A 26,958-nucleotide genomic window follows, 5' to 3' on the forward strand; every position below is an offset into this window, starting at 1 on the left:
AAATGTTTTTTTTTGCTTTCGTTTAAAGCATAAGTAATTTTAGTTTTTTATGAGTTTGTGTAATTTTCTATTACAAGCAGTTTAGTATTAAAAATTATCACGCAATAAGAAAACAAGAACGTGTCTTGATTTTTTTTTCTTCGGGCTGCACAATTTTTTTTCAGTTTTTTTTGTAATTTACAACCAATAGTTAAAATAAATTAGTTGTTTTTTGAATCGTTCGTATTTTTTCAATAATAAAATTTGTTATGAACTTTTTTACTCTAATTAAGGTAGTTTTCTATTATCTTTTAGCTATATTTAGTTTTATTTAAACTCTATGTTAAACTTATTTTAATTTATATTCAAGTTTAGTTTTACATTAGTACAGGGGTCGCCGGTCGGCAGTCTTAAATAAGTAGCGAGCCAATTTATTTCAAAAAAGGTTGCTCACAGGCCGCTCTATATAGAAAAAAGTCTTCGCGGGCAACAGTTTCAAAAAATATTATAATATTTAGAAAAAAATACTATTTTCAACCAAAAAAATGTGACAAAACAAGCAATAAATGAGAACTAATAATGCGTAGCTACTTAAACTAAACTCTTGTTGCAAGTTTTACCTCCAAAACTTTTTATCTATTGGTTTTAAAAAGTATGTTTTTAACTAAAATTTACCTCGTGGGCAACATATTTTGTCTTCGAGGGCCGCAGTTTGCCGATTCCTGCATTAATACATGATAGATTTTTTAACAGGTAAAACTTATTTCTAATACAATTTTAGTTTAATTTGAATTGCTTTAAATTAATGTATTTGGATAATTTCTTTTATTCAGTTTTGTCCAATATTTGAAAAAAGTTAGCCGTGCAAAAAAGAACAGTGGCGCAAAATATGGTACCTTTTGATCAGACTTGTTAAAATGCTAACAATTACTATGGTAATTCAGCAATGAAGCGTATAAACTTTGGTTTGTTTTAAGTTAGTAATTTCACGCTCGAGTAAACAAAGCAGAGCTTTTTAACATGTCTGCTTTTGATATCATGCAAACAGAACGCTTTGTGCAAAAGTGCAGTCAAAAAAGAGTTGATAATTCATTGAAAAGTGACACTTATACAAAACTGAAACAATGCAAAAATGACCGTTCTTGCAAAACGATAAAAGTGACGTACAAAATTGATTGGGTGGGTACTGATCGAGTGGGAATCGATCGGGTGGAAGTTGATCGGGTTGAATTTGATTCAGAAGGAAATCGAATCAAATGGGAATAGGTCCGGGGTGGAACTGATCAAACGTTAGCCTTAGTTCGAATACTTAACTTTTGGTTATCCTTAATCAAAGGAGGAAAAATTTTTGAGGCCTTTCCAGTACAGTTATTGATTTCTGTGTCCAATGATGCGTTTTACACAATATTTCAGCCAAGGTATACACTTTTTTTTTTTTTAATACCTTGCCATTAATCTTAAATGATGATATAATATATGTTCCTTGACTTAGCAATTTTTTTTGAGACTTAATGTAAGGCCATAATCTAGGCATATCGATGACAACTGACTCAGTAATGTCCGCATATACGTCATATCGTATATATTTTTTTTTTCAGGTAAAAATACTTAAAACAAAAACGTTCAATTTAATTTGGTTAACTTACATATAAAAAATAAAAGTTTATTAAAGAAATATAACCAACACTTAATATTCTTTATTGAATTTACAATATCCAAAAGCTAAAGTAAAACTAATTATATCTAACTCAACAAAGTTAAATTTAATTTTTGTCCAGTTGTAGGAATGAAACAATTCAACCATACTCGGCATGACTAAAAGTTATGTAAAATTCATTTTGATTTTAATTTAAAAATACAAAAAAATATTTGGTTGCAACTTGTTAGTCTTAATTATATTTTTTGAGTACCAAAACATGTCTTTGTTGCACTACTATTTAGTTGGTATCTATATAACATTCATTCTGCACAATAGCAATATTCTGTTAATATAAAATATTGTCTGTTAAAATGCAATCTTCATTATTTTTGTGAAAGGTGAATAGTAATAATTATTCAATTAACCTATAAGATTGAAGCTTAACAACAATATGGCATACTTTATCAATATTTTATTGCAAGTTAAGGTGTTAGAAATCGAAATTCAGACATAAAATACAAAACTTATAGATAAATAACAGTAGAGTTTAATGAACGATAAAACAAAGCGTTCAAAATATTTGTTCCTAGGATCTGGTGCACGAAAAATCTTTCGGTTATCGAGTCGCACACCACGGATACATTTTAACATTTTGTCCAGAACAGATCTATCTTTTCAAAATTGTAACAAGATAATTTATCAATTTAATAGAACAAAAGAACAATAAGGCTTACAAATTCAACTAAGCATTAGTGAATTTAACTTAAGATACTAAAATTAGTAAACTAAAAATAACTTAAGAAATTAATTTTTAACTGCAAATAAATTTATTAAGAATTATTATAATTTTTTTTTAGATAATTTCTAATCAATTAATTGTAGAAACTTAACTAAATAATAATTACTTTGTTTAACATTAAAGCTTTGGGGTACTTTCAATATAAGAATCACAAAACTATAGACTTATAGAGACTAAACAATAATTATTTTAAAAATGCATACTAATACATATACATAATTGAAGTTTTCTTAGAACCGTTGAAAATATTAATACATTCAGAAGACCACTTCTTTGAAACTGTGTTGTAAATGTAGACATTATTTTCTTTTCTAACTTCATTTTTAAATTTATTCTGTTTCTTTTTATTCACTTTTTTCCTGATAATTGCGCCTGTTGCGCCGAGTTTCACGACTATTTCATTTTTCACGCGAAATATTTCAGCATTGTGAAACGCGTCAAGGCGAAGTGGCAGTGGAAGCCGCTTTATGCGGGTGAACTTTCCCGAAACGACGCCGAACACTTCGCAGCTTTGCCAGCCAATCACGTACAGCTTGTCGCCCATTGCAACCGACCCGTGGTACCTTTTTTCCTCGCACAAGTTGGGCATGTACGACCAGAGGTTCAAATGGTGGTCGTACCGCTCCACCGTGTGAAACGTGCCGTCGACTCCTCCGGTGACGACGACGCCTCCCCTGTAAACCGCGCAAGAGTGGCCGTGCCTGTACCACAGCATGTTGGAAATTTCGTCAAATTTTTCTTCTTTCGGATCGTAGACGTAGCAGACGTCGGTCGGAAAGTTGTACTTTTCATTTGTTAGATAGCCCCCGAAAACGTACAGCTTTCCCATGAACAAGCATGAAGCGTAACTTTCAAGCTCATAATAACCTGGTATTGCTTTTTTCCATTTTCTGGAGCTTCTAGAAAACCATTGAGGATTTTTCACATGAGCGTGCGTATCTTTTTCTAAATAGTAAAAAGAAGTGTGAATTCGATTGTTAAATGATGAATCTGATTTCACGATACGAAATCCGTCATTTGTTCTTTCATAAACTTTCTTTTTTCTTTTGCTCCCCCCGTAAGCCATGAAAGCGACGCGGTCATGCATGAAACAACGGCTTTCTTCCAACAACGGTCGGACATGTTTTCCTGATGATTGTTTCGTTTCGGTTCGTTCTTTTATTTGAGCGACCGCAAAGTCGACGTGCTCGCGGCAGTTTTCGCAGCGGGAGCACAACCGGTGCTTTCCGATGACGTGGTCGACGATTTCGCTAGACAGCAGCGTCAGCCGCACCTCCTTCAGAAGGTCGCACATCAGCCTCCCTCGGTTGCTTTCGTCGTGTTCTACCCACGCCACCACCGCTTCGAACACCTCGATTTCAGAGTCGACGTTGAGGTCTGCGCTGGAAACGATGCGCCTGAAAACGTCGTAGTCGGTGGCGTTGAACAAGTTCGATTTTGACAAGCTGACAAAAGTGCGCTTTATCAGATCTTTCAAATGCTTCCTGAACAGTTTTAGTGTGAAAATCTTTGTTAGGTCGAGAAAAACAAAAATACTCTTTTTTGTAATGAGTGGTTTCAAAAAATCTACGTATAAAGTTTCTTTGGGTTGCATGAGCTTTACTTTTTTCAAAAACAGAACAACGTTTTCAGTTTTCGGCAACTTACCTGTCAATAAGTTTTATATTCAATAAGCGATTAAATTTCTTTTTGTTTTTAGAGTATAATCTTCTATTTGAAATAAAATGTATCCTTAACTCTAAAACATGCTAGCAAAAATAGCTATATCATGCAAACTTTATTGGAATTAATTAAACAAGTATTTTTATAGTTTAAATACTATATTAAATTAATTATTTATAATTATTATATTAAACTAATTATTATTAAACTCTTGATTACTTTTTGATCACTTGATTACTTGGTTACTATATAAGTGTGTAAAACTTGTTATTTATTAGCACTGTACTTTACTGAAGAGAATTGCTCGAAATATATTTAGTGTTTTTGAAATTGTGTGTCTTGTGTAACTTATTATATTTACTGGTCACATATGTTCCAATATCTTAAATACTATGACAACAAAACAATAATTTAATGGTTTATGATTTTTTTTAGTACTTTTTTCAAATATTAAAAAGTAAAAATTAAGAATATTTAAGCAAATTATCTTAAAGTAAAAATCAAGACTCAAAAGATGAAAGTAATAAAATATATTGAAAAAAAACGACTAGTCATAAATGTATTGAAATAATACAAAAAAGGTATAATGTGAGAATGTTGAAAGTTAACTTAAAATTTAGGCTTTGATAAAACAAAGTGTTATATTTTCTAAATGTTAAAAAAAAATATATGTTTTTATGTCTTTAAAAATAAGGAGACAATTATACTAAATTTAATTTTATTTTTTTACAATACTCATAAATATAATTTTAAACAATTTTTGAATTTATTAGTAAAAAAGAGGGATTTTTCTATAGTTGGTTTGAGAAACTAAATAACTTAGTGTTAATAAAACTGAGTCTCTAACTGAACAAATATTTAAAATGCTTAAACACCTACAGTCACGGTAATAAGAATGACATTGGTAATAAGTTACGGTTATTTGGTACAACTAAGTTTCACTGCTGGGCAGATCTCCTGGTATAAATAAATACTGCATTTATTTGTACCTGAAATACTTTGCACATAAAAGGATCAAAAAGCTTTGTTTTCCTCTATAAAAAGCTTTCACTTTTGGTATGTTATAAATAATATTAACCTGAACATATAAATTCATTCAACATATCAAACGTCGTGTCTCCAAACGTTTTTAGCGCATTTTCTTTGCAACGATTAAAACATTCTAATGCCTTTGATGTTGTGTCCACTACACTAGCCGAACTCCGATAAATTTCACCTGTTTTGTATTGTTGGGTTTCTGGCGAAACCGCTTGATGATGGTTGTCGGAAATTAAGTCCATTATAGTAGTTAAATTAAGCTGGAAAATTTTGAATATTAAATCAACGAACGTATGTTTGAATTTACTTATATAAATAGTACGTTCGGTATAAAATGTATGAAAAACAAATTCTAAGTGTTGAATATAAAAATTTGAGTTTAAACTTAGGTTTACTTAGAACGAAGTATAAACAATAACAGTTCAACTAAAATAGTTTTACAGTTATATATATTTTATTTTAAATAAAACAAAATATTAGATCAGTTATAACTATTAAGTTGTATTTAACTGTTCGTTTAATTATTTCAACAAACAATGCTTAAATTTGTTTACTTTTAATTTTAATTGCTTTTTGTAATAATACATTTAGTTTTTCTTGTACAATATTAAAATTATATAGTTTTTTTATAAAATAAATAGAATTTCTTTTTTAAGCTATGAATAAACAGTAGATAGGAAATACTAATATTCAAAGTAATTAACTAAGACTAAAAGTTCAACGCAATAAAATGTCCATAATTAAACTTAAAAGTTCGTTTAGTAACTAAAAAAATCCGTTATGATTTTTTAAATACTACTAAAAAGTAGCTTTACTGTACAAATAACTAGTGTTTGCAACATTTGAAAAACTATTATATGTTTTAAATAGGGTAAAAACAACAACATTTTCAAGTTTTTAGGTTGAAGACAACCGCTTAATAAGTAAGTTTGTCAATAAAAATTCATTTAACGTTTTTATTTTTAACCGAAAGTAAAATAAAGAGAAAGAAATTACGAATTTTTTTTCGCATTTTTAACTATATATACTATATAGTTTAAAGTTAAGAGAAGTTTGCAACAAAAATTTTAAAAATTAGGTTGCCAGTTTCAAAAATAGTGTTAAACTTTTATTAAATATTATAAATGTGACTAATTAAAAACTTTTTTTTTTGTATATTTAACAAAATTATATAAAGAACTAAAATTTAACTGTTTATTTTAAGCTTAAAAAATTTATTCTAATACCAACTAATTTTAGCTATCTGTTCATAGATGTTTAATGAGTTGTTAGCTTGGATATTGGCTTAATTAAAACATTTTTGTGTGCCCAATAAAAACTACTTTTTGGTACTAACTTTTAAAGCTCCGTTGAACTTTTATTAGTTAGTATTTTAAGAGAACTAGTAGTACTTATATGGTGTTACAAACTATTATAAAAAAGATTTCTTAGACAACCATTTTAATCTACAAGTCTCACCTATTAACACATTACTAAAATTTTATAAAATAATTAGAATGTATCTAGAGCAGTGGTGTTGAGTGGTATTTCACTTAAATGGAGAAGAAAACAAAAAAGTTCTAAAAACTTCTTTTTTGTTAGATTAAGACTTTTTCTAATACAAGTACATTAAGTTGCTAATGTAATTTAGGAAGTCTTGTTTAATAAAAAAAAAAAAAAAAAAATTATGGAAAATGCTTTCTTTAAGAATGAGTAAAAGCTAAAAATTAAAGTAATTATAGGAGTTTAAAAAATGTAATTATTTTTTGAGTAATTTGAAAAATGTTAGCTTACTTTTGAATTGTTGTTTCTATGAAAGTAAAAACTAAAAGTAGCTTACAGTTTAAAAAATATATATATATGTTATGATAAAAAATACAGCTAATTAAACACCAAACTAAAAATTAATTCTTTATTGATATTTAACTAAACAAAAAAGGAATGCTAATGAGACTTGGCAAGTAAAACAATAATCATAACTAATATTATACTAAATATTGTAAATTTAAGATTTTTGAAAAATAAGGTTTGACTAAGTAAAAAACGCAAAATAAATTAAGCTAACTAATAAATATTAAATTTTACGAAATCTCTGAGTTTAAAACTAAAAATAGTTTACAATTTAAAAAAATATAAGTTATAATATAAAAAATACAGCTACTATAACAATAACTCTTTTAGTTTCAACATAACTTGAAAATAATGGATTAAACACCAATCTGCATAAATGTTACAGTAATTGTCTTTATATTTTCATTTATAAAAGTTAAGTTCAGTTATGGTAGTGTTTGCTTATTCAAACTGTTATAAAATTATAAAATAGTTTATTAATCTTTTCAAATGTAATTTTGCTTTTATTTTTCAAATAAAATTATTGAAAAATAAGAAAAAAAATCTTTTTAGCACAAAATACTGATAAAATTTTTCGCAGAAATATTTCAGCGTACTACATTTTAACTAATTTAAAGAAGTTGTATTGTAACCAATCATTAAAGTATTCACATATTTTCTATAAGCATTGATTACCTCCTTTTATAAGTTAACTTAAAGTTATAGATATTATTATTTAGTTCTTATGTTAATAGACAAGTTATTAAGTTCATTTTTAAACACAAAGTTCAGTGAATTTTTGACTAGTTTACTTTTCTTTCATTTCAATTGATTGATCGTTTTATTACTAAAGATTTACATATTTAGATGATAAAAAAACTATATGTAGTAGCTCTTAGAAAACTTTATAAGAATTCGGTGTACGACTCAATAAATAATGATCCTTTGTACACCAGGTCTTTAGACCAAACTTTTTGATCGCTTTTTTTATCGATCAATAAACTAAAAATGTTTTTTTACACAATTTTTAACAAAACTAAAAATAATTTTTTTAAAGTAGCAACTACCTAGTTAAACAAAAAAATCTTTTAACTATACGGGGTAAACAAGTAATAACTTTTAATACTATAAAAATTAAAATAAAAGTAACACATTTGATAATATACAGGTTTGCCACTAGTTTTTCAAAACTTTTTCCAGGTTTTCCTAATTTCTTCCAGGTTTTTAAAAGTACACATTTTTGGGTATATTTTTAGTTTAAAGTCAAGTTTAAGGTAAGAAACTGTGTTTAATAGTATAAAACATTAAAAAGATACTGTAAAGATATTTTAAATATGTTTTTTATCAAAAAAAAATTTAAGATGACAAAACTTTTTTATTTAATGATGAATTTTTAAAATCAAATCGAAACTTTTAGTGATTTTTGTTCAAAATTCCAGATTTTTCCAGGTTTTTTTCAAAATTTCTCAAATTCCAGGTTATTTTGCCTAAAATGTCAGATTCCAGGTTTCTCAAGGTTTTTCCAGGTTTTTAGGTAAAGTTGCAATTCTTTATACAGGGTAAAAAAATAATAAATTTTAATATTATAAAAATTATAATAAAACTGACACATTTGATAATATTTATAGTTGCCACTCTTTGGGTTAAAAATCCGACCTGAGTGACCACAAACTGCCCTAAGTCACCCTGGTCCTGAGGTTTTAATGAACCTTAAAAGAGTTTAAAACTCTCCAAAATCAATAATAACTAACTTCTTTAACAAAATTGTTTACAAAATAACAAAATATAGAAACTAAATCAATTAAATCTCATTTAAAATCTGATAAAAAACTGTCCTGTGATTTTTGAAAAATCTTAAAATTACCTTTAGATTTTTATAAAAGATTAAAACTAGCCTGAGTCACCCTGTGTTTTTAAGATAATATCAAATAGTTTAAAATAATTTAAAAAACAAATAATTCATTTTTATCAACAACGTTTAGGGTATTGGTGTTTTTGTAAAGAAAATGTTTTTACTATCAAGTTTAGAAACAATTGTTTTTTGCTATACCTGAAGAATAACTTTAACTTTAACATTTACTTTAGAATAATTTCCCTGAACTTTTCAGTTTTAATTTAGCTACAAGTTTTGTTGCACCTTAACAAAAAGTTCATATTAGCATTTAAGATATGGTAATTCATAGTCTGAGAGTACAAAAGAAGGTATTATTGAAAGGTAAAACTGAAAAAAAAAATCACTAAAATTGTATAATTTTTTATTGTAAGTTAGGCACCAAAAATCTTTAAAAAATTTTTTTTGCTAAAAACATTTTTAACCCACTAAAAAAAAGACAAAAGCATAAAAAAAAATTGACAATAGTAATTAAAAAAAGTTTTTATTAAAAATAGAAATGTATACATCAACTAAGGTCTGAAACTTCCTCCAACAAAAATAAAAAAATTTATAAAAATAAGGCCGAAAAACTTTGTAAACAATTACTTTTAAAATTAATGAGTATAAAGGTTTTTATTAAAGTAGTAGTTTTTGCTGTTTTAGTTTGCTCCTTATATAATAAACCTATTGTACTCTCTGTCTTTTACTGGTTGTATCTAAAAAGTTAATTTGTAGTTTTAAGGTTGAAAAAAAAGTAACCATTAGCTTTGTTAGAAATAAGAACATCACGTAAAAAAGTGTTTTATTCACCCCCTTGACCCTCACATCAGTATTTTGCATTTTGTAAATTCCATATTTTTTAGAAATTACGTGCTTTTTTCAATAATATTTTTAAGGACTCTTTTTTGTATTTAATTTGTATTTCTTAGTTTTACAACAGTCATTTTCTCAGGAACTTAAATTTGCTTAGTTTAGCTGTTGAGCTTTTCAATAAACTTAAAGGTGATTTATAAATATGTAACTTACATAGCAGTAAAAAAATAGAAAAATAATTTTCATTTGGCCATAAGAGTAAAACACTAATTCTTTATTTTCAAATAAGGCTGTCATTTTTAAAGTAAAAACCAAAAACTACTATAGTCAGTCTGATTCCCTTAAGTTTGATTTGTCTTGAATTATCATGGGTCATCTTGAGTTTTTTTATCTTTTCTGAGTTATTCTGAATATGTGGCAAGGAAACCATGTTTTTAACTTCTTGAAAATAAAAAAAATAACTGAAAGTTCAAGAAAATCTCTTATTTAAATATTTGCTTTAATTACGAGAAAATTAAAACAAAAGTCATAAAAAGTAGACTAAACTTTACTAAAATATTATACTAAACTAAGTTTCTTGGGTTGGTTACACCAAGTTAGTTTAAAAATATATTTGTTTTGTAAAAGGTATGTTATAAATAGATGCTTATAAAAAAAAAACTTTTAAAGAACTTGATAAATTTATAAAATATGTTTAAAATTAATCTGAATTTATATGACAGTAAAAATCAAGTTAAGAAAAAAATCTAATATTAGAAAATAATTAATTTTTGAAGAAATATTCATTAATAGTTTTCAATCTTGAATAAAACACTAAATAGTGTTCTTAAATGTCAAAGAAAAAGTTAAATACCTTAAAACTTACAATGACTTTTTAACAAAAATCAGATTTAAAAAATTTCTTGCCTTAAGTTTTAAAAACAATGGTTTTACCACCCTGTAATAACATATGCTTAAAGTCAATAATTAAAAAAAAAACCTTTTACTATTTTTTTGCTGGCTAAATACCACTATCTTTTTAATTGTTTTTAATTATCTTTTATAAATTGTTTTTAAATTTTCTCATATATTGTCCTTTATCTAACTTGATCACCATAAAAATGAGCTGCCATGACAACATTAGGACCTGTTAAAAAACGACCATAAAAGGTTTTAGACCATAATGTTTATGATTTGAAAAAACCTGGTATGATTAAAAAAAAAGTTTTGCTCATTATTTCTTTATATTGGTATTTTTAAATCAAAGTATAAGTTGAACACATGATAAGCTAAAGACTGGTTATTTGTAGCCTTGGCTCCCCCTGTATAAAAATAAACTGGTGAAATTATTCATTAAAAATATTGTTTAATCAAAATCTTGGCATATTTTAGTATATTAGCTCGTGCTTTTATGAAAATTTACTAAATATCGGATACTGAATTTGTAAGATGTAAACATTATAAATGTTGAGTACCATCGTTTATTTGTGAGAGCACATGGTATTGATTTTAAAGACAGTGTAAAAATTAATTTAAAAATAATAAAGCTTACTTATAAAATAAACCATTTACTAGTTAAATTAAGTTTTAAATCGCAAATGCTAGTTAAAGTTAATGAACTTAGATCATGAATTGTTTTCGAACTAAAAACTACAATTTTACTTCAAATACATGTAATGCTTATTATTTATGTATTTTACAGTAATTAACTTATACAAACTAGGTATGTAAATCAAAATTTTATATTTCTAAAATACAGATGTTGAAAAACGGGTTATAGTTAAGCAAATTACTGCAAGTCTTAGACAATGATATCTTCATTATGAAAAAGTAAATTTGTTTTTTTATTTTTATTTGACATCAAACTAAAAGTTTATACAAACATATTATTGTAGATATGGTTATAGTGTCCTTAAACCTACAAAAAAATGCATATTTAGTTTTAGACTTAACTTACCACTAATAATACTGAATGCTACTTGTATGCTACTTAAATGCTACTTATAAAGACTAGGCACTACATTGAATTAAAAAAAAATGTCTTAATAAAGGACATATCAAACAGTAACAAAAGAACCATGTCATGTAGAACATAAAAAAATTGTAATGCTTTGAAAAATATTTTTAATGATATAAAAATTTTTAACAACATTTTAAATCTAGAAGAATACTTTGAGAATGTTCAAGTTAGAATGACAATTAACTGCTTAAAACTTAAAATTATAAAAATTTATATGAGAAAAAAAGAAACATTCTCAAAAAAAAAAATTTAAACAAAGTAGTCAAACATTACAAATGTCTATTCTTGAGGTATATTTTTGATGCAGCAAACCGTAGCTAGAATAGATGCCTAAACTCAGTATGACTGTCTAAACTCAGTATATAAGTATATATATATTTATATTTATATATACTTTTTTAAAAAGGTAAAATAGCCTAGGAAATGTTTTATCAAACTCATTTTCTTCTAACTGTAATTTTGTTCTACATAATTCAGCGTTCAACTAAATGGAACAGCAGTGTAACTGGTATTACATTACAAGTCTTTTATTTTCATCGACTTTTTAAAGATACTTTAATACGCATCTTTACTTTAGTTTTGGTCCAAATTTTTTTTTTCTGTTTTAATTTTAGATTTTATTTAATAGACAATGACTGGTAACATTATCTTCTACTACATGGTTTTAATGTTTTTTTTTTTGGACTTTTTATACTAATGAGCTCATTTAGCAAAACAATGTTTATAAAATATGGTTTTAAGCAACAAAAACATTGGCGAAAGTCTACAGAACCGAAGCCTGGACTTTCCTATGCCGTCACTGACGGCCCGTCAGACAAGCTCAAGTTTACAAGGTTTGATCATACCAATTCGATCATCATTCCACAAGCTTTCGGTAGACTGAGACCGGTTTTGTCCTTATAGGACTTATCAGTCAGTCACATTCGGAAAACTTGCAATTTTCTATCTTAATCAAAATAATTATCTTAAATTTTAAAGTCAAAAAAATAAGATTTTACAAAACAAAATCTAGAATTTTTACATAGATAATAGAGCATTTTTACTAATTAATGTTAGTTCAACGAATATTTACCTTTATTTAAATTATTATACTATTTAACAACTATTTACATTATAATAAACCGGGGGTCAGCAAACTGAAGCCTACGGCCGAATGCTGCCCGTAAAGTAAAATTCTGCGGCCCGTGATTTACCTTTTAGCTAATAGCATATTATTTTAAAATCAGTAAATTACAGAGATTTTATTTATAATAAAGAAATAAAATAAAATAGCTATTTATTAAAGAAAAATGTTTTACTTAATATTAAAATAACATTATTAATGACAACAATTTTTTTAATCTCATAAAAACTTACCTTTATATAGTGTAAATTTGACTTAAAATTATATAAAAAACAATAATTTTTTTTTGTTTAAAACTACATAATACTTTCAAAAAATTAAGGAAATACAGAACCTGTTGTTAATAAGTAAGTATTTGGTTAATTTTTATTATCAGAAGATTTACTGAGCAACATTGTGGTACTATTTTTAGGAACAAAGCTCTTTTGCTCTGGTTGCTGTAGAACAGGGTTTTTTTTAATGAACTGTTTTTCCTCCAATGCTTAATAGGTGTATGTTATATTTTTTATAGGGAAATAACTAGTAAGAGGTGAAAAAGCCAATTGTTAATCTCGTAATAAAATAGCAATATCTAATAAAGGGTTGCGAATATATTTTTAAATTTCTGCTAAGTTGGTGATTAGAAAAAATACTTCCATTTGGAAGGAGATAAAATTCTGATTGTGTTGTACATGTGCTCTATAACAGTCCTTCTGATCTGTTTAAAATTATTTTCAAACCACACTCTGCCTAACGATCTTCTTGTCAAAACTATCTGATGGTAAACTCAACTAGTCTAAGTTATATTATACTTTAACAAAAAAAAAAGTACACCGACTTCTTTTTTAAAACAAATTTTATTTTCATGATAATCTATTAGCATTTTAAATTTTCATGACTATTTTTGATAGAAAAAAATATTAATTACAAGAAATATAATAAATTATACTTTAGCATCAGAAAAAGCTTCGCTGATTTGCTTCCAAAAAAAGCAAGCCGGATAGTCGGTGACGGAATCGTAATTTACAAACATCCGCTTGAAGTCGCACTTCCAATCGTAGATAAATTTCATCCAATTGTCATGCTGATTCATGTACTGATCTGGATAATCGGAATTTTAGCCTAATTCCTCGAAGGCGCTCGCTATTGTTTTTGTATTGTATTTGGAAATGAGGCTAAAATTGCTTTCATCTTTACTTTTTCACAAAATTCTTTTAAATATGTTATTTAAGACAATGAAGTTTTATCAGTTATTAGTATAAACACTGAGTAAAATATTTAACAGTTTGTTTTTTTGAAACTTTATAGAAATCGTAGAAAATACGATATAAGTTAATTTTTACTTACCGTTTTAGACTTCAACTGTCTTGATAATACAAATGACACACACAAAAAAGATTTGTAGAAAATATTAACAGTAACATGAAAAACTTAAGCTTATTTTAGAGTTTAAAGGAAATTTTTAACTAATTTGTACTAAACATATATATATATATATATATATATATATATATATATATACATTTATATATATGTCATGAACATATTATTTTTTGAGTATGATTTACATTAACTATGTTAAATCAAAGTGGTTATCAATGATGTGCAATTTTAGTCATAGGTATATTTTGATACTTTTAAATAAGCAAAAAAATTATCACTTAATAATGTTTTACAGAACTCAATGAAAAAATGTAAGATTAATCTATCAAATACTTTTTAGGAGTCATATCTAATTAATTAATAAAATAATTTTACTCTAAAATAAACTTAAGTTTTTTTACGTTACATACAGTCATGCTGAATAAAACAGAAATTTATTAGAAAAAAATATCTTTTGTTTTCATCTTGTGTAAATAAGTTAGTTGTATAATAGCACTTTATTGGTTAAATGTAATATATTGATAAATGTACTACTTTATTGATTGAAAAATATTTTAACTTTTACTAATTAAAATAGGTTTAACAATATTTTGTTTATTGTTTACTTTAAAATCACAGTCTATCAAGATTAATAAAATCAAAAGTTTTAAATAAATGTAAGCAAATCTATTAAATGGCTACATGACATCTAAAATTCGAACAATTTGAATTTGACAACTCAAACTATTTGAAAAAAAAAATAATGGTTCCCATATCAAAAAGTAGTTTATATTTGAAAAAATAAAAATACTCTTGTAGGTTTAACTAATAAATTTATGATAGTAAAAAAAATATTAAATTATTAAAATTTCAATTCAACTTTACTTTATTAAAAATTTTATTCAGCTATATCTCACAAAATAGCTAAAATCTTTTTAAAATAAGAAATACGCATGTAGATCTAATTAACAAGACTATGATGGTGAAATATTTTTTGTTAAGCCTTTATTAAGAAAGTATGAACAATAAAACAGAGTTATTAAAACTTAAATTGTCGGAGTTTAAATAATCGTGAACCCCTAAAATCAGTTAGGCAACACACAATTTGTTTAAAACATTATGTTGTTTATTATTATCTAACTATTGAAGTTTTTATTTTAAATAAACTTTATAGTTTAGTAAAGCCGTGATAAAATAAATGTAAAACTTAATTCTTGAAACAACTTAAATCGTAAAAAGTTAATAAGCTTTTTAAAACTAATAAGATGTTTATTTTATTATACTGATTAACAATGTTTTATTTCCAACGTACATCAGTGAATTGCAATTACTTACTTTAAGTTGTAATTAGTTTGTTTATTTATTATGTTTTATTAATAATTTTAGCGTAAAATCAATATTTATAAATAAAATTTATTTTCAAACACATTTTAGTTAAAAAAATTTAATTCAACTAGTAAGAGGAAAATTTTCTGGTTTAGACTTATCTATTACTCATTTTAAATACTGTTTCTGAAATATCTTAAACGAAATTGAAAGAAAAATTTTGTTTTTATATCAAATTTAAAAAAAAAAGTTAAAACGTACTATATAGCTTTTAATAAGACTATTATACTTGGTTTTTGAAAAGAAGCTAAATAATATCGAACGAGCGAAACTCAACGCAGATAAATAATTCAGAATTTTTTTTATAATATGTAATTTAGTTTAAATTATGCAGTTAAAGTAAATTACAAAGTTATATTTGAGTTAGATTTTAAAATGCTGTTGTATAACCGTTATCAAATAAAAATACATATTTTGAAGTTGTCTATCTTAAATTACTTGTAAAGCAACAACAATTAATTTGCTGTAACAAAGTTCTTACAAAAAACATAAACATATACAATTTTTATTTACATAGAAATTTGTAAACTTTTACTGTTTTGTTTTTACTTCTTTTTTAGTACCATGAATAAAAACAGAAAGTGTTTTTTATAACGGTAGTCGAAATTACGTTATTTAGTTAGTTATTTACTTTTAAGTTTTTAGTGTAGAAAATATTGTGAAAGTTTAGATGCTCTAAGAACAATGTTGTACAAAGGACTAAATTGAAACAGATAGAATGTTGATACTTATCAGTTAAATGCCCATTTCGTTTCTGTCATTAAGTTTAACAACTTCTAGAAATATTTAAAGACAATTTGAAGTTAGTCACAAAATACTTTGTTTTTAAAGTTTCGAAAACGTATTTTGCTGTTAAATATTCTGAGAATTAAAAAAGTATCAAATAGAAGCTATTAGAAAATTGTATGCTTCACAGCTTTAGTTAAAAAAATGAACTTCTAAACTTTAAAGCTTTTGAAAATATTACTTATATCAAGTTTTGTTAGTTAGCTAGAATTAGTTTATTTTTTATTCATATAGCTGATAATCTTTTGTTTAAGTTAAAAAATAATTTAACTATAAGATTTTTAGAGTTAATATAATACTTTTAATTTTAATAGAAACTTCATTTTAAAGTTTTTTTTTAAGACTTCAAATACTTCAAATCAAAACAAAAAAAAAACAGACATAATTGAGCTTAACAGTCAAAAAGGTGTTGTTTGATAATGGGAATAGTTAACATTACGTGTCGTGTAAATAATTGTTTCTTTTCATAATGATAACAATTTGTTTTAGTTATAGTAATTTAAAAATTTCATAACAGTACAAATTTATTTGGTGTTAAAAAATTTAATTTTTCAGTGAAATACTTTTGTTTGTTTTTTTGTCAAGTATTCTGATTATCAAAACTATACATGTTTGTGTTTATCCAGAATACTTAAAACAACAAAAAAAAGTTTACAATGCAAAGCACTTTATCTGAAGTTTAAGTAAAAACATTTAAATAAAGTAATAAGAACAACAGTATATAACTTCAAGTTTATCTAAAACAGTATGTTATAGTTTGGAAATACAATACCGTATTGTAAACAAGTAAACATTTGGTGAGTTTCTATTAACCGAAGATTTACTACGTAAGCCTACGGCACTATTTTCAGGAAAAAAGCTTTTATACACTGGTTAACTTCTTCATAAGAACTGTTGGAACCTAAGTTATGTAAACTACTGCTTGAATATAATCAGTTATTGTCAACTAAATTTGTGTTAATATTTTGTCAAATGTTATATAACATTTTTAGTCAAATAAAATAACTGTTTTATAATTTAGTTTAGTCTTACAAAAAGTTATTTTTAGTAATAAAGAGAATTTATTCTAGTTTTAGAAACTATTTATTGGTACCATAGTTGTCTGTAGACAACTAAAACAAACCCTCAGTTAAAAAAAAACTTTTGTGAATAAAGCAACAAATATTTTTATAAAAGTTTATACTCGCAAAAGTTTATGTAGAAATAAATGATAAGTTTTGTAATTATAACAGTTAATAGAATTATAAATATAAGTTAACTAAAACTTTTATTGGATACTTTTTTATTAAAGAAGTTAAACAGTTTAGAGTTGTTTGCTAGTTTTAAACTATTTTTGTGACAGTAGTTGGTTGTCTTTTGCAATATGCATGAATCAAACAGTTTTACTCAATAAAATATTTTTGAAACAAAATTTACTGTTAATAAGTTTAGTTGATTAAATATTTTATGAGTAGTTTGTTTGTAAGAATGTTTAAATTATTTTTTTTAGACAAATATTATTACTTTGAAAGGCTTAATAAATTAAATACTTAAACTTTTAATACTTTTAGAGCGGTTTTAATATGGTTACCAAATTTATTAAAAAAATTTCTAAACGCCAAAACACACGTTTGCTGTCATTATTTAGTTTCTAAGCTTTAATTTTTTGAATAAAATTTGGTTGAAAACCACTAAGAAAGCCATAGTATTTTTAAGTATATTGGAGTTTGGTTATTCGTGTAATATTCTTCCGCAAAAACTTGGTTTATTAAACTAAGCTATTAAACTTTTTATGAACTATTTAAAACTTTTTACATCGGCTGAAATTAAAACTTCCTTAAATACTTTTTTACAGCATAAATTAAAAAGTGTAAAGCAGGGTTACACAACCTTTTAATAATCGTCAACTTGGTATAAAAATAAATAAAAAATCGCTCCAACTTAGTATCGCCCTTTTACTTGCCAGTTAGCCATTTACTCTTTTACTAACTATTACCCATTGATAGATAAAATCACCTAAAAAGAGAAATCAAACACTTTTGGAAACTATGATTTAGAGCTAATTTATTTTTTACACGTTTCTTGTAGCAACTGATTATTGAAAGTTTTTTCTCAACACCGATTCAATAAGCATATTTGTGAGCGTTTACATGTTTCTCTCTTTGTTTAAATATTTAATAAAATTAACAATCTGCTTGAATCAAAAAACTACTAATAATTTTTTTTTAATTGGAATTTTTAAGAGCTGCGTAACACTATGAATATTTAAAACGCCTTTTGTATAAAGCAAAGTTTAGTTTTACTTTGAAAAGCACATAAGTTGAACATTAAAAACACTTAATACCCTTCAGAGCGGCTTATGTGTGGTCAGAAAATATATTTAAAAGCTTTTCGTTTCGCCGAACACACTTTTACTGTCATTAAAATAGTTTAAAGCTTTAATTTAATTTGTATATTCACCTTAAAAACCACTTGTTTGGCGTAGTACTTTTAGTATTTTGGAAGTTGGTTGTAGTTTACAGATTAAGCATGTTTATTATTTGTAAAATTATAATGATAAAGCTATTAAAATCTAATTAAAAACTTTATCGATTATGAAATTAAAAATTTAATTTATTTAAGTTTTATGAATTAACTTTAAATGTCTCCAAAAGAAAAAACTTTTATACTTAAGTTAAACTAGTGTAAAGTATTCTCTAAAAAAAAACTTAAAAAACTTAAGAGAAGAAAAAATGTAAGCTGATTATCTTTAAATTTTAAGAAAAAATATTTAAAATATCACTTTATACGTTTTGTCTTCGATTATTTTTTTTTGTATGTTTACAAAGTAAGTTCTATCTTATAATACTTTACGTTGACTTAATTGAAACTTAATTTACTAAAAAAAAGTAATTTGAATAAGAATTTAAAACTACTATTTACAAAAATAACCTGATAAAAGAGCTGATTAAACGTAGTTTGGATTAAAAATTAGTAAAAGTTCTGAAATTAAAAGAGTTAAAACACAATTTTAGTTTAAAATAAATTTGTTTATTTATGTTACTAATTTAATAACATCAGTATAAGCTTACAAGTTTGCTAATGACTAGATGTTTTTTGTTAAGGTGTTTTTAAGTAAGTTTGTTTTAGTTGAAAACGAAAAAATGAAAATTATTGTGCTGGTTTTCATATACTTCTTAGAAGCATATTCAAAATCAACACAAAATACCGAGTATAACCTGAATAATTATGACATCGTACACACTATTAAAACTGGAAAGCACACCCAAGACACAAGGTTGCCAAGGATACTGAACACGTGGTATAATGACGTTATAAACAACACCTACGTCATCACTGACCACCCGATGAGAGTTGAAATTGGAAAGAAGATAAAAGACGGGCATCTTGTAATGACAAATTGTCTTAAGGTATTGTATGATGTAATTTTAATGTATAAATGTTTTAATCATTGAACAAAAATTCAATTAGTTTTTCTTACAAAATAATTTGCTTATAAGTAAGTAAAATAGCTTTTATTTTCAAAAAATAAACCGCGTAATAATTTAGTTAAATATAATATTAAAAAAAGATTTCTTAAAGTAACCACAAAATTCTCTTTGTAACTAACAAAAAGTAATAATAGTTTTAGTTTGTTATAGTTTGTTTTAAAATCTATTGGTCCATTTATTTAACATCAAGTTTAAACATTTTAAGGGCCACAACCCTCGAGGGCTCAATTGCAAGCTGGATGCTGAATTCACAGCTTACTTGACCGAACTGTTGGCGAAATGGTGGTGTCACTGGGACGACGATAACTACGTCATAATAGAAAACTTGCTCGACTTGTTACGTCAGCACGACTCCAATGAAGACTGGTACATTGGAAAAGTGCGTTTTAGTTTATAAAAGAAACTTGCTCAACTTTAAAAATATTTTTTTCTACACATGATAAAAGTTATAAAAACTTAATGCAGCATCTTAAAACATAAATTTTGTAACAATGCTTTATTTTGAATGCGTACAAAAACGCATTGTTATGTCAATCTTTGTGCCAAGCACGAAGATTACTTTGCCAAGCTTATAAACACAGCTTTATTATATTTTTACTTAATTATATAGTCTGGTTTAAAATTAAATTTCTGAATATGTATTTTAAAATGTGTAAGCTTTAATTTTATACTTTAAAAGGTGGTAGCTGTTTTAAAAACTATAAAAAACGATAGAAAATGCTTTTAACAATATTATAACAATAGTTTAGAATATGTACATTCAATACAAATATGTTAATAAATAGTCTAATTTCAGTTTAGCAAGGAGAAACCAACTCGTTTTGTCAGGGGCAATGACGTCACAAAAGCAAACTTTTTGCACGGTGGCTGCGGATTCTGCGTCAGTCGTTCCCTGGCAACCAAGATGCGCGAGTTCGTTGGAAACGGCAACCTTGTCAAGCTGAGCGCCGAAATGGGGTGGAGGTACAACGATGACGTCATGATGGGTTACGTCACAAACAAGCTCGGAGTTTCCCCAACAACCACCCGGCTCATGCATTCCCATCACAGGCTTCACGCTCCCGTCATGACGTCATTGTCGCCAGAAGAACTTGCGGAGCAGGTCAGCGTGAGTTACGCGGATGACGTCACATTAAAGCTTCCGGTGATGACGTCATCAGAAGCTGAAGACCCTTCGAGGTTTTTCTCCCTCCACTGCTTGCTGAACCCTGGTTTGGAGTGTTGCGGCGGAATAGAAAATAATTTAAATTAACTTCACAAAGTGATTTAAGTAAAGTTTACCACAAACTATATTGCAAAAAATCGTAAAATTCCAAAAAGCTACTTTGTCTTTTAGTTCTTATCTAATTGTTTACGATATATAATTAGAAGTAATTTTTTCAAACTGATTTTGTTGTCTTTAAATTTTATCTTAAAACAACACAAATAAAACTTTTGTTTTTGGTATATCGTACTAAATTTCTGTTTTTAACAGAATTCTTTATTTTAATATGTATGATCAGATATTGAAAAATTTAAAACATATTTAGGTATAACTTAATTAATAAAAAAAAACTTTATAGTAATATATACAAATATAATAAATACAAATATAGTTTTGCTTTTTAACTGATACTGCGGTAGATTGTCGAAAAAAAAGTATTAAAAATGTCAAATTATATAACACTTTAATGTGAAATACTTGTGTTTTAAGATTTAGTTTATTTTTAATAACATAGTAACTACTATAAGAGCATAATAGTTTTATTTTTTATAAGTTTTAAGCAAGTACAACTGGAGCTTCAATACTTTTTTATTTAAAATTGTTTTGATAAGTGATAAGTATATAGTTTGTAAACATTAACGTTCACAACTTTAAAAAGACTGCTGTGGACAATTATGTTATATTTGCGATTACAACACTATAAATATATTTAAGTGTTTAAAATACCTCTACTTAATGTTGATCAAAACTACTTTCAAATAAGTACTAATTAATATGTTAGATCATAAATAAATACATAGAATTAATGTAGAGTTATTTGTTCGTTTTAAACGTTTTTTAGGGACAATAGTTGGTTGCCTTAAGCAATCTAGGTTAAATAACAAGCTTATATTTAAATAAAAATACCTTGAAATAAAAATTAATAAGAATATATGTATGTAGTTGTTCAGGGTTTTTTGATTTAACTTTTTTATCTATGTTTAGAGTACTTCATAAATTTAAAGAAATTTAGCTATGGCTTTAAAAGTACAAATTATTAAATAGTTATAAACTTTAGTACTCTTAGAGCGGTTATTTTATGGTCACCAAGAATTTAAAAGATTTTATTACGCTAAAACACACTTATGCTGTCATTAATATGATAATGATGGTTTAACTTAACAAATTACTCTTCAATAATATAGTCAGAGTAAGTTTTTAGCTAGTAGATTTTGGCTATTTATCAAGCATTATTATTATTATTAAAATTTTAAAAAAGTACTGAGTTTGTTACACTAAGCCAGGGGTCAGCAGCCTTATGTAACTCGCGGGCCAATTTTCCTAAGAAAAATTGCTCGCGGGCCGCACTATTTAGAAAAAAACCTTTGAGGGCCGCATTTATCAAAAAAAATTCTAGTAATCAGTAGAAAAATATCTTTTAGGAACAAAAATATGACAAGCTAAGCAATACTAAAGCATTAATAAAGAGTATTTATTGAATTAAGAGCCTAACTGTTTGCTTTTATTACAAAAATATTATTTTTAATGTTTTTCAAATATATTTTTTTGTCTGAAAAGGAGCTCTCGGGCCGCAATTTGTCGACTCTTGCACTAAGAAAATTAAACTGTTATTAATATATTTTAAAATGTTAGTATTAATCATGTTAAAAATTTATAAAAAATAGATAGTTTAGCTTTGGTTATATTCTAAAGTTAAGTTTTATATATCAGCGACATTAAAACAACGGACTTGAACTAACAAGCACTTATACAAAAACGCTGTTTTTTTAGTCTAGCTAAATACTTTTGAAAGTGTACAACTGAAATTTTAAATATACTGTTACTGAAAATGTTTCAAATATTTAGTCTAGTTCGCAAACAAAAAATATATTTTTCGTCAAACTTCGGTAATTCCCTAGGATGATGTCGCACCAATATCCAACTGAAAAAGTACTATATTTGATATCTTTTTTAACTCTAATTTTGTGATAAAAATCAATGTTTTAAGTCTTATATGTTTAATCTAAAAAGATACTTTGTTTTAAACAAGCTGTATAAAAACATAGTAACAATTGAATTTAATAATGATAAACTCAAACATTTAATTGACTTTGTTTCACGATATCGTAATCAATATAAATTAATGTAGTGATATTACCGCTTTATATTGTCAAATAAAAGCGAGTAAACTTTTAAGTTTTATTAGTTTATGATAAATAAGTTTGATTTTATTTATATACTTATAAAATACAAGTTTATAGACGAACAATATGATTAAAAAAGACATCAAATATTATATATTTTTTCAATTTGATACTGGTGCGACATTATCCTATGGAATTAACCAAATTTCTTGTTTATATTATGTTTAAAAACTTTTAATAAACGTTACTAGTCTTGTAAAACTTTATCAATTTACATATTAGGACTAGTGTCAGCAACCTTTTATAATTAGCAGGCTGATTTTTCAACAGGAAGTTTCTTATGATAAAAAATAGTTAGAAAAAAGTTCACCACGGGCCGCATTAGTTTTATGTAATAAAAGTTATCAATAAGAAAAAAAGTTTAAATCAAAAACATGTTAAAACAAGTTTTTTGTTTACTAAAAGAAATTATTTCAAGGTACAGATTTAAGATTTTTTCTTTACGGGCCGCAATTTGACGACCATGGATATTAGAATGAACACATTTTAAGGTTTTATAAAAATCAAATCTATCAATTATTTAGTAACAAAATTTATTGCAATAAATTAATATCTTAGGCTAAAGATAACTTTTTTATGGAAAGAGTTATAAATAGAGAGACATTTGAGCGTTTTCAAGTACATGAACAGTTTCGATGTGAATTTTTTATTAGAGATTTCATAAAAAGTTTAAAGCAGTTAATTAAACAGAAAGTTTAATTGTTCGTCGATATTTTTTTTAGAAAAAAAATATGGTTAGTTTAAGGTTTAGAATATAATTTATTATTTAAGCACAAAAAACTATAAACTTTTGGTTACTTTAGTGAGTAAGAAGTGGTAGAATTTGCAAAAAGTGTTTTAAAGCAAAAACCTAGTTTAAATTTGTGGGTTTTAATAACAACTCAATTTGTAAAAAAATCTAAACAAAAACTATTAAAAAGAGAGTAAAATTTTATTTTCAAAGAGGTGACGCTTTATTTAATATATAAGTTTAAATTTTACAAACAACACTAAAATGTTCTGATACCTCGATTTTTTGAACAGCTTTTTGTTAAACAGCTTGTTATGTTTCGCTCTAAATTTGCTGTTTTTGTTGTTTTATTTAAAAAAAAAACTTCATCAACCTTTTTTTAAGTTATAATAACTAAAGTATAAGCGTTGAAAGGCCTAATTACACAAACATAAACGCTTCTTTAAAATGGTACAAAAAATATTTCTTTTTATAAAGTTAAAACGTTTAAAACATAATCAAGAAGCTTATACTTTGTTTTAAAGTGTTTTCTATGTAACATCAAAGTAAGCTACGTCTTTATGCCAGTAAAATATTATCATTCTAAAGTCTAAATCAATATCTTTTAATTAAAAACGCATTTTCTTAAAAATTTTTGACGTTTTTAAAGTTTATAAAAGACTTACTGTAACTAGTTATAACCAATGTTTATTTTTTACAAAACAACTCAGTAATTTAAACAGACTGTTACTTGATAATAGTAGAGTTTAAGTATTTGATGTCTAAATAGATTCGAAAAAGTTCTAAAAAATCTTCTTCAAAAAAAGAAACATTTAGAAAAACAATGAATACTTTAGTACAGTTATCAGTTTGAAACTAACTTATTCGAGATATTAGTGCGTATTTTGAACACTTATTCGTTACAAACACGTTTTGTAAAAACTTAGTTGAGCTCACAATCATTATTCAATTTACAAAAAAAAACATATCAGGACGATCCTTATTTTCTGTGCATTTTATATATATTATAAAATTTTTGAAAACTTTTTTGCACTTTAAAGTTTAACTAAATTTTACTTGTTTGTTCTTTGTAAAAGTACACGCTTGTTTCCAGTGCGCTTCTTCTACTACAATTATTATCTACTTGCAATATATCTATCAGGCAAATGCTAATTCTCTGTAGTTTACATAGTGTATATTTATTCTAAAATCTATATTTCAATTTAAAATTTAGCTAACTTAGTTTTTGTAAACAAATTAAATTTAGCTTAACTTTAAGTTTAACAAAAAAAAGTTTTATACTATAAATAAAAAGTACTTAAAAAACTAAAGAGCATAGGGATTTTTCTGGTGTTTTTTTGTGTAAAATTAATATTAATTATAATCTAAATAAAACTTTGACGAAAACGTGATTGTTACGAATAAATGTTTAAAATACGCAAATATCTTATTTTGAACATTTGCGAAACCTCAGCTTACTTTGGGGTTTTCTCCTCACCTACCCTCAGAACATGACCGAGCCAGCGAAGTCTGCGCTGACTGAGGGTGAGTTCATTATAATAAGTCTCAACACTTCCTCGTTGGTTTTTTTTGTTTTAATGCAACTACAAGGATGCGACGAAGGCATCGTAGGTGGAAGGTGTTGATCATATTTTCATGCACGTTAGACAACGGTCCATGTTTCAATCATGATAAACTGAGTTTATAATGTTAACATGTAATTTAAACTGCCCTAAAAATTTAATTCAAGTGCATACTTATCTTTAAGCGTTACTTATCACACATTACTAGTTATATTTGAATAAAGGTTATAAGAAACTATAATTTAAGTAACCATAATTATATTTGTAGATATATATTAGATAAAAGCTAAGTATATTAAAATGTTATAAGTGGACGAAAAACAAAATATAAATAGTTCTTAAGTAAGAATACAAAAGAAAGCTCAACTTTTTAGGCATTCTTCTACTGTATAAATAATAATGTAGATTATGTTTTAATTCATATTTACTTTTGTTCATTTTTCTTGTGTTAATACTTTTATAGTACTGTATCTGAAAAGATTTAAAAAAATCTAAGTATTTCTATTACAAAAACAAGTAATGAGACGTGTATTGAATCTGTTGTAATGTAGTTAAATTCTTCTTGGTACAACTATTTGAAATAAAATTTTAAATACGACGTCATGAAACTATTGACTTTTTTAATTATCTAGCTTGTTTTTGTTAAACTCATCTGATAAAACTATGTAACCTTATTTCTCCTATTTATAGTGAGTTTTTTATAAGTTAGTTGTGATTTAATTTTAATCATTTTTTAGTTTTCTAAAATCAGCGGGTCAGATGTGGCCTACAAAGCAAAAAATTCTGCTCACGATGTATTTTTAGCAAAAAACTTTCTTTTTTATATATTATTTACCAGTACTATTTATTTATAATATTATCACAACTTATCTTTAGAAATAATACATATAACATTACGAAACTACAAAAAAGACAGCCTGAGAGCAGTTTTTTCGACAAGTATTAACCCGTGACTTATAAAATGCTTATCTAATCCGATTTTTTTTTACTAGGGGTCGGCACTCTTTTATAAGTAAGGGTAAAATTGTTTTGAAAAGCTCGCTCGAAGGCCGAACTGTAGAGAATAAAGTCTTCTACAGGGTGCAATTATTTGTAATAGTTATTAATAGGGTATTATTATTTCGAACCAAAAACATGAAATATTGCACTAGCAGTTACTAATGGCTAAACTAAGAGCCTAATTGTAAATTCATATTACAAAAGAGTTTTTTTTCTGGTTATAAAATACTTTTAATTGATATTTAAAAAAAGTTATATGTTTAACAGCTTTGTCGTGTGAAAATCTGCTCCAACGTTAAAACGGAGGTACGAACAAATTTTTGAAGGAACCATATTTATTTGTTTTACTACACTAAAAATATTACTTTGGTATTGAATGAAACATTTAATTCGAATATAAAGGAATCTGCTGTCGTTGTTTACGCATTGAGAAAACGGAAGCGTATGTTGAATAAATTGATATATATGTAGACATTAAGTTATTTAAACTTGTAAATGTTATTACTTCAAAAAAACTTTAGAAAAATATCTATAACTTTGTCTAAGAAATCAAGTTTTATTTA

General features: G+C 25.8%; 2 protein-coding genes across 2 annotated transcripts; one reads left to right on the forward strand and one right to left on the reverse strand.

Moving 5' to 3' along the window:
- Positions 1 to 1,916: 1,916 nt before the first annotated feature.
- LOC145839306 (kelch-like protein 6) lies at positions 1,917 to 13,806 on the reverse strand. The gene is made up of 3 exons (XM_082946903.1): positions 13,745 to 13,806; positions 2,770 to 3,901; positions 1,917 to 1,961 (listed from the first exon to the last, which is right to left on the reverse strand). The coding sequence occupies exons 1-3, from the start codon at positions 13,804 to 13,806 to the stop codon at positions 1,917 to 1,919; spliced, it is 1,239 nt and encodes a 412-aa protein (XP_082803029.1).
- A 5,563-nt stretch (positions 13,807 to 19,369) lies between these two features.
- On the forward strand, positions 19,370 to 20,992 carry LOC145839317 (beta-1,3-N-acetylglucosaminyltransferase lunatic fringe-like). The gene is made up of 3 exons (XM_082946911.1): positions 19,370 to 19,636; positions 19,923 to 20,096; positions 20,514 to 20,992. The coding sequence occupies exons 1-3, from the start codon at positions 19,370 to 19,372 to the stop codon at positions 20,967 to 20,969; spliced, it is 897 nt and encodes a 298-aa protein (XP_082803037.1). The 3' UTR covers positions 20,970 to 20,992.
- The last annotated feature ends 5,966 nt before the right edge of the window (positions 20,993 to 26,958 follow it).

The sequence above is a fragment of the Thalia democratica genome, chromosome 1, assembly GCF_965202585.1.
Source record: "Thalia democratica chromosome 1, ktThaDemo2.hap1.1, whole genome shotgun sequence".
Taxonomy (NCBI): Eukaryota; Metazoa; Chordata; class Thaliacea; order Salpida; family Salpidae; genus Thalia; species Thalia democratica.